The 12,193-nt window shown below is 57.5% G+C and overlaps 1 protein-coding gene across 1 annotated transcript in view; it reads left to right on the forward strand.

The window, feature by feature from the left end:
* QSOX2 (quiescin Q6 sulfhydryl oxidase 2) overlaps nt 1–9,358 on the forward strand; it is a 23,380-nt gene extending 14,022 nt beyond the window's left edge. The window contains exons 10-12 of the mRNA XM_006900638.1: nt 1,066–1,216; nt 5,930–6,118; nt 8,871–9,358. Coding sequence (XP_006900700.1) covers nt 1,066–1,216; nt 5,930–6,118; nt 8,871–9,358 — 828 coding nt within the window. The remainder of the gene's footprint in view (nt 1–1,065; nt 1,217–5,929; nt 6,119–8,870) is intronic.
* Nucleotides 9,359–12,193: the final 2,835 nt, after the last annotated feature.

Genomic DNA, 12,193 nt, shown 5'->3' on the forward strand with positions numbered 1-12,193 from the left:
CTCTCCTCCCCTGTCTTCCCCCCTCCTCTCTCCTCCTCTGAGTTCTCTGTTGTCCATCTCTCCTGATGACTATTGGCTCTGGCCTGTGACCATCTTCTGCTGTCTGTCCTCCTCTGTCATGTGCTTTCCCAACTCCTGGAACCCAGCACCCACTTGGGAAGTGGGGTTCATACTCACATTTTGACCTCTGAGGGCTGGGGTGCTACTGTCCACATGGAGACTTGGGTCTGAGGAGGGCACCCTCTGTGTCGGGCATCTGGGAGCTGGGAGGGTGTTTTTCTTTTTTTGACTTGAAAAGTCTCCAAGGCCAGTGCTGACTCCGAGCTTGGAGCGCCCTGCGGCTGCAGGAGGAGGCTCCCTGCCACTCCCCCAGCCAGAGCAGCTGCCGGGCTGCTCCCCAACCACCTGGGTGACAGTGCAGCGCCTAGCTCAGTGAGCCACCAGGGCGCCTTCTCTCACACTCGCTTCCAGGGCCCTTCTCCCATCGCGCACCCAGAGGCCAGGGACCACACAAGGCAACTGTCCACCTCCAGTGGCCTGGGGTCAGCAGACACTGGATCCCCCTGGGCCTCGGCTTTGCGGCTGAGGAGAGGTGGTGCTGTGTTCTCGTCCTGGCCCCGTCCACTGTCGTCCTCTCAGGCTGGTCCCCAGGTCCTTTAAGCCGGGCCTTCGTCCCTCATCCCTGTAGCCACCCACAGCCCACCTGTCACTGGACTTCCTACGCCCCTGACTGTGTGACAGCCACCTCCTCTGTCCGCTACATTGTAACTGATTTTCCTTCTCAAAGATGGATGGAGATCTTTAACATTAAGCTTTGCTAGTTTATGGTGTGAATAAATCTTTCCTTTCTCCCCCCCCACCCCGAACAAGAGCGGGCTGTTTTGGGAACCCTTATACATCGTAAGACAGAGGTTTCTAGTCAATTCTTTCTTTTCATTTTGTATTGAGCCTGAATTTGCATATGCCAAGTGGTAGCCTCTAACAGCCCCATTCTATGCACTGGACAGTTGTTGGCTGCTTTTCAGTTTTTAAATGATCTTTTTTTTCCTTCCCTCTATTTTCCAGATTTCTGGAATCTTCCTTACCAATCAGATTAAGTGGGTTGGATGTCAGGGAAGCCGACCAGAACTGAGGGGTTACCCGTGTGGCCTCTGGAAACTGTTCCACACGCTGACGGTCCAGGCAGGGACTCACCCAGAAGTGCTGGCTGGCTCAGGTAAGGCTGGCCAGGTGTGTGTGCCCCGTGTGTGTTCAGGCACCACGTGGGGAAACCCAGGCTAGTTTGGTTTCCTGCCACACAAGGGAGTAAGTATCTCCAGGAACCTCAAATCAGAGAGGCCTTCTCCAAAGATGTGGCCAGTGCAGTCCTGGCCCCGTCTCAGCCTACACCTACAGAAAACGGCTGCTGTCCCCTCTGGTTAGAACACAGCAGCCATGTCCTTGAGGGCACGTTGGGTAACACAGCCCAGCATGCCACACGAAGCCTGCTCCCCAGCCCCCTGCTCCATGTCACACCTGGGGCTGCAGCCACAGTGCTGTGGGGCCTGGGGACATGCCCAGGACTCCACTCGGGAAGTATTCCAGGCCCAGGAGCTGTGGGCAGTGCCTTGCCCAGCTCCTCCTCTGTTTCAAGTTCATTGCTATTTATAAGAAGCTTCAGTCTTTCCACTGTGTCCAGAGTCTTTCTAAGTGTAAACCGGTTTCCTCTCCTGCATACTAACACCAGCATCATGACAGTCCCATGCTCACGCTGTGGGCTGCCCCTGGGCTGGGCTTGGCTGGGCTTCTCTTGCTGCTGTTCCCTGGCTGACGCGGTCCGGGGCCTCGGGTGGGCAGCCAGCCTGGGCCTCTGCGTGGCCGCACCTCCTTCAGGAAGGTCACAGGCCCCCCCAGTGCCACATCCTGTGGTCAGAACCAGTGTCAAGTTCAGATGCATGAGGAGGTGAGCGGATTCCTCAGTCACAGAGCAAGCAGCGTCTGAGGGTGGGACGAGCTGGGGCGGCCTGGGGAGCCATCACTGCCCCGTGAGCTTCCCAGTAGCCTGTGGGCACAGGGCAGCCTCAAGCTCAGAAACCGTACAGAAAAGGGAAGAGCATAATTTTCAGGTAGATCCCCAGAAACTCCTGGGAAATGAACCGCACTGTCGGGACCCCCGTGGGGGGTCGTGCTTATTGAAAGGTCACCAGTTCAGATCCCTATGGCTTTTACCCTGTAAGAGCTACGTCCCCGAGTGGGAAGGAGGGTGGTGTCGTGATAGCCAGACTCTCTCCAGGCCAGTAGGCATCTGACACCTCCAGAGCCTCACCGTCTGCCCTGGTCATGTTTGTTATCTGCAGTCTCATGCTTAAATGGGCAAGTTACGCTGAGATGACGGTACGTGCTTCCGTTCTGGGTCCCCTACTGAGGACCTGCAGCTGGGTGAGCGCTGCGGAAGGGGCTGTCTGCAGCTGGGAAGTGAGCTGCTGTCAGCAGTACAGTGACTATGGAACCCAGGCCGCACCGATCCCGGTGGTGGTTCTGGGAAGAGTGGATTCCTCCGTCAGGCAGCAGCGAGCGCCTGGAAGGAAAAGCTGCAGAAGGGCTCCGCCCAGTCTCCGGCCAGGTAGTGCTGGAACGGAGGAGGGTGGCCTTTCGGTTCACAGTGCCAGAACCACAGCCACTCGCAGGGAGTTCAGCCAGCCCTGTGCCAGGACGGACAGAGGACACGAGAAGACGGTCCACCAGGGAGGAAGTTCTGGTGGCCAGCAGACTCATGAAGAAATGCCACTTGTTTTCATGTACTGTCAAGTTGTCTTCGACTTGTAGCGACACTGCACGATCGCTCTGAATCCTGGACCTGTCCTGTCTGCGACCCACCTGCCCGCATTACCCCAGTGACTGTGTCAGTCCATCTCGGTCAGGATTCTCCTCTCCTGCGCTGTCCCTCCACCTTTCCAAGCATGATGCCCTTCTCCAAGGACTGGTCCCTCCTGGCAACAAGCCCAAAGTATGTGAGACGGAGCCTCAGATCAAAACCATATATCACCCCAGCAACAGTAGCAGAGTTAATTGGACAGTAAACTCCAAGTGCTGATGCGAATGCGGAGAGTGGAGCTCTCGAACACTGCTGCTGAGACCGAGGCGGGGCGACCACTGTGGACAGCAGACAATGCTACCTTAAAAAGCGGAGAACAGACGTACTGTTTGATGAAGCTACCTCACTCCATGTCTGTGTCCGGCACAGCGGAGTGCTGTGCGGAGTGCGGTGTACCACTGAGAACAGTCAGGCATCCTGACCGGTGCTGCGTGGATGCATCTGAAGGAAATAAAGCTGAGTGGAAAAAGTCAGTTCAAAAGGACTAGTACTATCTAAGACCACTGTTAGAAAGAGCTAACGGTGCACAGGCAGAATTGTTCCTCGATGGTTACCGGGAACGGGAAGGGAGAGAGGGCAGGGAAACCTTAGTATAGACGCTAGACTGTGTAGACTTGGGAAGAGACGATGGCTGGGAAGGTGGAGAGTCCGTGGATCAACACTGACTAGGGGGGCTTGAGCACAATGACGATGGTGACGTGGGGCAGGAGAGGTCACATCTGTTCACAGGGTCCCTATAACTCGTAGCCCACTCTCTACAGCAGCGAACGGCCGCAGACACGTGTGACCAGCACTCAAGGGCAGTATGCAGCCAGGGAGGATCAGACGTTGTGGACGGTGTGATTAATGTCATGAACGTGTGTCTGTGTCATCGAATGGAGACAATGGGCTTTGTCACTCTTCACTCAAATTATAATTTCCAAGAGAAAATATTCAGACCCAGATCTTAGACCCGCCCCAGACATTAACTCAAGGGCTATCTCAGACTTCAGTGCCAGAGAGACCATCCAACTCTTCAGCAGGAACAGGGGAGAAGCCTCGGGACCCCAGGCTGGCGGGAGCTTTCCCTCCAACACCAGAGGTGTGTCTGTGAAAGATACCATCAGTCGGGATGATAAAGGCTTCCTTAGCCTTAAACTTTGTTCTTCTTTTAAAGAAATAACAAAAACAAGCCACAGGTAGAGAATACCAGCAAAACGTGTCTGCTGAGGGACTTGTATATAAAACCTACAGGGACCTCCTACAGCTGCGCATGCCATTGAAACGTGGGGAGAGCTGAGACGCCGTCAGCAAAGACAGCAGACAGGTGGCCCGCAAGCACGTGGAGAGGCACTTGACGTCACGAGCCACCGAGTGGGGACACGCCACACAGCAGACAGGACCCCTACACCCCCCAGATGCCGGCCAGGGTGTGGAGCCCTGGGAACACTCGGTGGCAGGTGGGATACAGGATGGTGCTGCCGCCACAGAGAGGCCGTTGGGCCTTTACGAGGCTGCACACAGCCAGCATTCCATCCAGTAGCCCCACTTCGAGGGCTTTACCCAAGCGAGAGAACACATCCATAGAACAGCCAGCACACGTGACTGATTATAGCAGATCAGTCACAATTGCAAAACTTGGACGCATCCAAGATGCCCTTCAACAACCAGCTGGGTCGCCGGCACACTGCGGGCAGTGGGAGGTGATCCGAGATGGGCCCTCGGCGCGCACTCCTGCGGAGCAGCTGCTCTAGGGCTTGGGTGGGCTGGCTCCAGCGTGGTGGTCTAGAAAAGGCAGAGCTGAGGGACGGTGGATGGCACAGTGCAAGGTGGTCTGGAGGGGCACAGGATCTGACCTATCACCTCAGGGCTGGCTGGTCCTGTGCGTAAACATCACCGGAGTGCAGGGTGGTGACAGAGGAGACAGCAGGGGGCTTGTGGGAACCCTGTACCCTCAGGCCACTTCTGTAGCCTTGAAGCTCCTCTGATGAAGCACACAGTCTTTTAGAGGGAGACGTGAGGCAGCCCCCTGTCTTCCCTCCAGGGCCCAAGGAGTGTGTCTCCTGTGCAAAGGAACTGGGTCAGATGAGGCATGGATTATGTCCCGGGAGGTCCCTCTCCTTACCGGGCACTTAAACCCCATCGCCGGAAAGCCTGCCATGCAGGCCTCTAATCCTCCAGGTAGAGACCAGGATTCTTGTCCACTTTAGAGATTAGGGTGACTGTGGCCGCAGTTCAGCGGGGGCTGTGGAAAGGAGATTACCCAGTGTTGAGTGGCAGCTGTTAGCAGGGTCCCAGAGAGGGACACTGACACCCCCGGCTAATGGCAAGTGGCATGTCCTCCATGTACCCCTTCGCATGTGGTCACACGGCTCTCCCAACGACCATGGTCCCTCCTGCCTCAGGAGCTGATCCCAGCCGCCCCGAGAGACCCATCCATGTCCCCATGGGCTCTGGCCGGCTGTCCACCCCCCCGTGCTGCCCTGCACTGATGGGGGTGGGGGCGTCTCCATGGAAGACCCCAGGACCTGATGCTGATTAAGGCACTTCAGCCTTCTCAAAAGCTTGTCTTTGTTGGATTTTTTTTCCAATTATTTTGCTGCATTTCTTTAATGCTATGTCTAATCTGTTTTAATCTCACGCGTCTCTTCTTTGTACGTTCACTCAATCCCCGATTAGATGTCTGGACAGGCCGCCCCGCGTCTCCACGTCGCGGTTTAATACCGACAGCTGCCCTGACAGTGCCCTGGATGGTCTCCCTCAGGTGCCATGCAGGGCCCAGTCCCCCTTGCATCCTTCCCTGCACTGTGTCCTCATGTGAACAGTTAGCCTTCCAGAGATGCCCCCAGGGCTGCTGCTCCTTGCCTCCTGAGGGACACCGGGGTGGCCTGGCCACTGCTGCTGCTGTCTCCACCCACAGAAGCCAGTCAGACTTGGGTTTATCAAAACTCAAAGCAGAAGCACTGCAGGGTGGTGGGCAGATGGATACAATGGCCAGGCCAGGAGCCTGCACCCTCAGGCCATGGCAGACCCCTTGGCCAGCCACGCGGGGGGGCGGGCTTGCTGACAGGGCACTGATCTATCCACTCTCTGCAGGTCTCCAGGGTGCCCCCTACACCGTACTGCAGACCCTCAGGGCTTACGTGCACAGGTTCTTTGGCTGCAGGGAGTGCAGGGAGCACTTTGAGGTGATGGCGCAGGAGTCCCTGGACACAGTCAAGACCCACGACCAGGCGATCCTCTGGCTCTGGCGGAAACACAACGTGGTGAACAGCCGCCTGGCAGGTGAGCGAGCTGCACCAGGCTGCAGTGCGGCACGGTGGGCTCCATGTGCTGGGGGCATGGGCCAGCTGCTCGGCCCGGCAGGTTCCCGGGGAAGGTGTCAGAACACGTGGCTGTCCCAGGCCCAGCGTCCACCCAGCCCTCATGGAACGTCCTGGCCTCGCCCCACCCAGACCAGAACTGGCTCCCTGGGGGCCTGGCCGATCACTCCACTGGGGGTCTTCACTGTCCTTAGAGTCACTCGAACCAAATCCGTCCGTGATTTTGTTCAAAAGAGTAAGTAGGCCACATGTCTTTTCTTTGAGTTAAGTAATTTAAACTATTCGAAAATCAGTGACAGATTAAAATTAGGCTTAAAATAATTCCACTAGGAAATAAGTCTTAATAGAGATGAATAGAAAATACCACTAAACTGGTGGTTTTTATTTAATCCACTGCATTATGGGACATATTATGGCTGGAGCACTAAGAGAAATTGGTTTGTCTGCACAGCCAGTGTGCTGGCCAGGCCACGTGCCACCTCTGCAGTGGCTGCCTTGTGAGGTGCTACCAGGGCGACCCCAACAAGAGCCACCTCGGCCTCTTCCGTGCCCCCCAGCTTCCCGCCCTCCACCCTCCTGCCGCCCTTCCTATCCCTGCTTCCCATAGCGGTCCACATACCGACAGAGCTGGTGCAGCCAGGCCAGCCACCCTGTGGTCCCACCCCCAGCCCTGTCAGCCTAACTGACTGCCACCCCAGGAATCATGCCTGTTCCAGGGGACCCGCAGTCTCCTCAGGGTAAGACCACCCTTCCCCAGCCCCCAGGCAGCAAAGAGCCTATGGCCTTTATAGACCGGCAAGGTGACTCCAGGCCCGTTGGCAACAGGGACTTGGGCTTTTCACAGCTCTCTCAAGCCCTCGATGCACACGTGGGACTCATTTGAGCGATGTGCTTCACACGTGAGGGACACCTGTGTGTCAGTGAGGACTCTGGGTGGGTGGCTGTCAGGCAGGCGCAGGCCTCCACACACCGGGCACGGTAGAGCTCTGACAGCAGCCCGTCAGGCTGGGAATGACAGCTCAAGGAGGGTAATTGTTCTGCTTTTCTAAGGACAGTTTAGCTGGTGGTGTTTGGGGTTGTCAAGTTGAGTACAGCTCATCGCGACCCTGAGAAGCGCAGGTTTGGCCCTGTCCTGCCCTGCGAACCCTCACCGTCACTGACACACTCCAGCACTTAGCTGCAGTCACTGCGTCAGTCAGTTCCCCCTCCTTCAGGGTCCCCCAACTTTCACATGAAGCAGCTGGAAACCGTGGCTTAGAGGAGGCACACCTGAGTCTCCACACTAACGCCCTTGTCCAGAGACTCTCTGGAGAAGCTCTTGACCGCAGGTTTCCCTAACGCAGCCTTTTCGGTTCCTGCGTACCTAGGATGTTGACTGGATCCAGGTAAGATGGGATGGTCATCAGTGTCCATCTGTCATGAAGCCCCGTGGTGATCGTCTCCTCCGGCAGCTAGGTTCTTGATGTTCCCGTCTTCATGTAGCCCCGAGTGTCTCCGCATTCGATGCCACGTCCTCCTTCCTGCAGTAACAGTAACTCCCGACAGTTTGCTTGCGTGCGGGCTGACGGGTACAGAGAAGGACACCACCGAGGAAGGATGCAACCGCAGCCGCCTTCATGGTTCTCAGCATACAGGCCTGTGCGCACAGCCGCTCGGTGTCTGGTGCGCAGGATCCTTGTAAGCAGTGACGTGTCCTGGAGGCCATGTCCTCTGGGAGTGGGGCACCCTCCTGAGGGTCGTCCACCTGGCAGGTGGCGACTGGGCCACCTCTGTGACGCGGTTTAGCCAAGAAGGCTGTTGGTGTTGTGTACCGTTGAGCGGAGTGGGTTGTGAGAGGCAGCAGATCTCATGGGAGGAGATTGCTGGCAGCGCAGCCCCCCCCGCCGCGGGCACTGGCCGCTGTTTTTCGTGGTTTAGCTGAAGGAGAGGTGATTGACTGCTCTTCTGGTCATGGGTTCGTGGGGTTCTGGCTCCGCGTTCTCACATCTCGTGTGGCCTGAAGGCACTGGGCAGACATGTGCCGAGCTCTGGGGCACTTCACTGCACATCGACGGGGACAGATGGGAGACCACTGTCCCACGTGTCAGGCATTGTAGTGGTCACTCGGGCTGTGGTCAGTACCTGGCAGTAGAACCTGAGCTGGCTGACGTCCTGTGGACTTGCGTGTGGCAGGGCGATGTCTGTGACGCACGTGGTGTGCATGTACGTCCAGCACCCAGGGGATGGGCAGGAAGCCTTGGTTTTCCCTCCATGAGCACGGGTCACTTCCGGGTAATTCTCAGCTGACAGTGATCACATTGGTGACAGACACAGTAGAAGCCTCTGGGGTGAGGAAGACACATGGCCTTTGGCCTGAGGTGCCCTTTAAAGGACGGAGACAGTCTAAGGGAGGGATGTCAGGTGGGGCCCTGGGTCAAAGGCCCTGAGGTTGGGACCTGGGGTGCGTTTGGAGAGCTGAGCTTCCTGCCAGACTGCTAAGGGTTGGCAGGTGAATGGGATGGTCAATGGGCACACCTTCCCTTTACCCTAAAAGAAGAGGCAGTGTGTGCTTTGGGGGGGGAGGAGCCTCCGGAGGAAGAGCGGGAGAGCCCACCCAGACGACCTCAGGTTATCAGGGCTGGCGTGGCCGGGCCAGGAGGGTGGCCATGTGGGCAGCACCAGCGCTGAACGAGCCAGGCAGACTGGCAGCTCTCAGACTTAGTCCCTTTTTCCAGGCCATCTGAGTGAGGACCCCAGGTTCCCCAAGGCCCCGTGGCCCACCCCAGACCTCTGCCCTGCTTGCCACGAGGAAGTCAAGGGCCTAGCCAGCTGGAACGAGGGCCAGGTGCTCGCCTTTCTCAAGCAGCACTACAGCCGTGCCAACCTTCTGGACACGTACTCAGCAGACGTTGGGGGTCCTGGTGAAGAGGGAGAGAAGGTCCCCTCTCCCCTGCAGAAGTCCTCCAGCAGCCAGCAACCCGGACTTCTCCAGCCACAAGACACCCAGGGTCGCCAACCTCATCTATCAGAGAATGGACTGGACGGCAGGGCCCACCTGGAGCCTGGCACCACGGTGCCCTTGCTGGGGGCTGGGTTCTCCAGCCTGGACATGAGCCTCTGTATCCTCCTCTATGTGGCCTCATCCCTGTTCCTCATGGTCATGTACTTCTTCTTCCGCATGAGGTCCAAGCGGTGGAAGGTCAAGTACTACCCCCCAGTCTAGACCCTGGAGACCACCATCCATCCACCCTCCTCTGACTCAGCATCAGAGTTCACCCTCCCCTGCTGAGTGTGCACCCCTTGGGAATGTGGGTGTTGTGAGAGCCCAGCACGGTGAGCTTTCTCTGCTGGCCTTTCCAGATGTCCACGAGAGCCCCGAGGACAAGGACATGTGACCAGACTCCTGTTTTCAGCTCAGTTCACAGCAAGGCAGGTTGGAGGGCGGGGCTCCATCTGCAGATCTTGGGGCCCCAAAGGCTGGCTGTGCGCTGTGTGCATGGCCCTCATCCCCCTGCCTTCCCTGCCCCGTCCTGTACGTAGGACCACTTCTCAGCACTGAGTTCTGCTGGCATCTGGATGCCGGCCCGGGCAGCCCAGCCAGGGAACAGAATGCTGCTTCATGTCACCTAGTGTGAGATGTTACTGCGTGGGGGTGCAGGTGCTGGAAGGACACCCTCTACTCATTGCCCGTGTGTCCAGAAGGGGGTCAAGCGGCTGGCACGCACTCCCCTAATCCCTGTGGGAGGGGTGAGCAAGGCTGGACTCCAGGGTCATCAGACACCTGACCAGGCGCTGACAAGTCCCACTCTACAGAGGTTAGGACAGAAGGACAAGCTAGGAGGCAGACCTCTCAAAGCGGGACCCCTCAGAGGAGGTCCGGCTTGGGCGGTTGGACCTCGTTTCTCCACCACTTCATGTGAATTGTGCATTTCAAGGCCGAAAACAGGACATGAATAGAAGCCTGAAAGGCTAACCTGGAGGCCAGCCCCGCACGCGTGTGTGTGTGCACGCGCGTGCTCACCTCCAGCCCCGTGTGAGTGTGTGTACACCTGCACGTGCTCTGTTGCATGGCGTGTTGGTTTTCCAACTTTTGTTCAGACACGTTCCCTAATTAAAGCTGATCATGGGGGCACAACTATGAACCTGGCATGAGGGTGTGGCTGCCACCTCCTGGGGACACCCCCAGCCTCCACCATCACTGTCCCCATCCCGGGAGGGAGTCAGGAGGGTGGGTCTGAGCGCTGGACCTTCAGGGACTGCATAGGAACGTTGACCTTTCACCTCAAGATGGGTCTCTTCTTAGCATTTTTTAAGCTCTTTGAAGCTGCTGTTTTTAAAAGGAGCTTCCCTCCCTAGTTGGGTGCAGTGGTGTGAGGAGAAGCAGCCACCCCAGGGCGCCCCATAGGCTTCCTCAGCTGCCTTGCGCCCGGCCCCAGGCTCTCCCCTGAGCAGTGGCACCAGCAGGCTGCCCAGTGTGCCGTGGTTTGGCCTTGACAGACTTTGTCTGATGTTCAAGTTGGACATTCCATTTCACAAGGATATTGCAGTTTGAGGTCACCTTTTCAGAGTGACATTTTTGTAACTTCCTGGAGAGCAGACTGGGGGAATCCTCTGAGACCACAGGGCCCCCACCACACCCTGGCCACAAGCAGGGACGTGACCTGGTGCTGATGGAGCTGTGGGGGTGTGATCCCAGACCCATACAGAGGCCGCCTCTCAGAAAGCGTTCAGATGGGTTTTCTAAAGGTATTGAAACCAGTGAGTGTAATCATTCTGTAACTTAAATATTTATTTTTTAATGGGGTAATTTTGATTATAAAAACTAATTGGCATGGAGATGTCAATTAGATTTATTACCTGTGAGGAAAGTGAACATTTTGTATTTAAACATTACAATGTGCACATTTTTAAAATAAACCTGACCTTTGAATAAATATTTCTTTGGGGAGTGAACTAAGTCTGTCTGTCAGGGCTGGGGAGGGAGAGTTGCAGACTGGAACCTTCTAGAGTTCATGGACATTGTAAATGGAGTTTCTTTTGTTAAACCAGAAGCTTTTTGGCAGACAGCCCAGGGTCAGATGTAAAGCACGTTGGTCCCCTGACAGCAGCAGGCTACCACCCTTGGGAGTCAGGGCACTTGGGGGAGGAGGAGGGGGCAGTGCGGCGTGTCCCATGCTATGGAGGCTCTGGTCCCGTCCCCCAGGTGACGCTGTCAGCCTGTTGTAAACATTTCTGGCTGCCCCTCGGATGAAGGTGCCTGAGCCCACCCAGCAGGGCTTTGGCCAAGTGAGGAGGGAGCCCCCAGAGTTGGTGTCTCCAGCAGCAGGTCTGCGGGCTGCAGGTCCTGAGGACATCCCTTCCTGGCCTTTGGGAGGGGTCAGCTCCCTGCTCGCCCAAAACCTCCACCTGGTGACCAAGGCAGAGACCAGCATGGTGGCACTCAGGCGTCCAGGGTCTCCGGCCAGCCCCCTCAAGCTGAATGGGAGCTGCTGTTTGGAGGCAGTGGACCCGATGGCCCCTCGGGCTGAGCAGTGTGAGGTGATGGCAGCCTCGAGGGTGTGGAAAGTTCCAGGCCACAGCAGGATCTTGGCGGGGGGGTAGCTTCTGTTGAGTCCAGAGGGCTGCCTGCTAGGTCTGCTTGCTGCTAAGAGGTGGCTGCTGGTGGCGGGGCAGCGAGACAGCGTGGTGGGAGCCAGGAGAGAGCTGGGACAGGGTGCAGGGCTGGGGAGGAGGTGGGGGTGGGGTGCTGGGCTGAGGAGGAGGGGGTGGGGAGATGGGGCGGAGGAAGAGGAGGCTGGAGCTGAGAAGGGGTGGGGGACCAAGTCGTAGGTAAGGAGTAGGGTTGGGGACAGGGATGTGGTGGGAGGCGGCTTTGGAGGGGTTCTCAGAGAAGGGTGCAGGGGTCGTGAGAAGGGGACCCGGTGGGGAGGCACGGTCGGGGTGCTGAGGCTGAAGGGTGGGCTGCGGATGAACGACGGGGACTGGCAGAGCGAGCCGAGGAAGGATGCGAGCCCGGGGGAGAGCGGGGGTCCGAGGTAAGGGTAGGGCCGCGGGGTGG

The sequence above is a fragment of the Elephantulus edwardii genome, unplaced genomic scaffold (assembly GCF_000299155.1).
Source record: "Elephantulus edwardii isolate Elephantulus edwardi_28Jun2011 unplaced genomic scaffold, EleEdw1.0 scaffold00289, whole genome shotgun sequence".
Taxonomy (NCBI): Eukaryota; Metazoa; Chordata; class Mammalia; order Macroscelidea; family Macroscelididae; genus Elephantulus; species Elephantulus edwardii.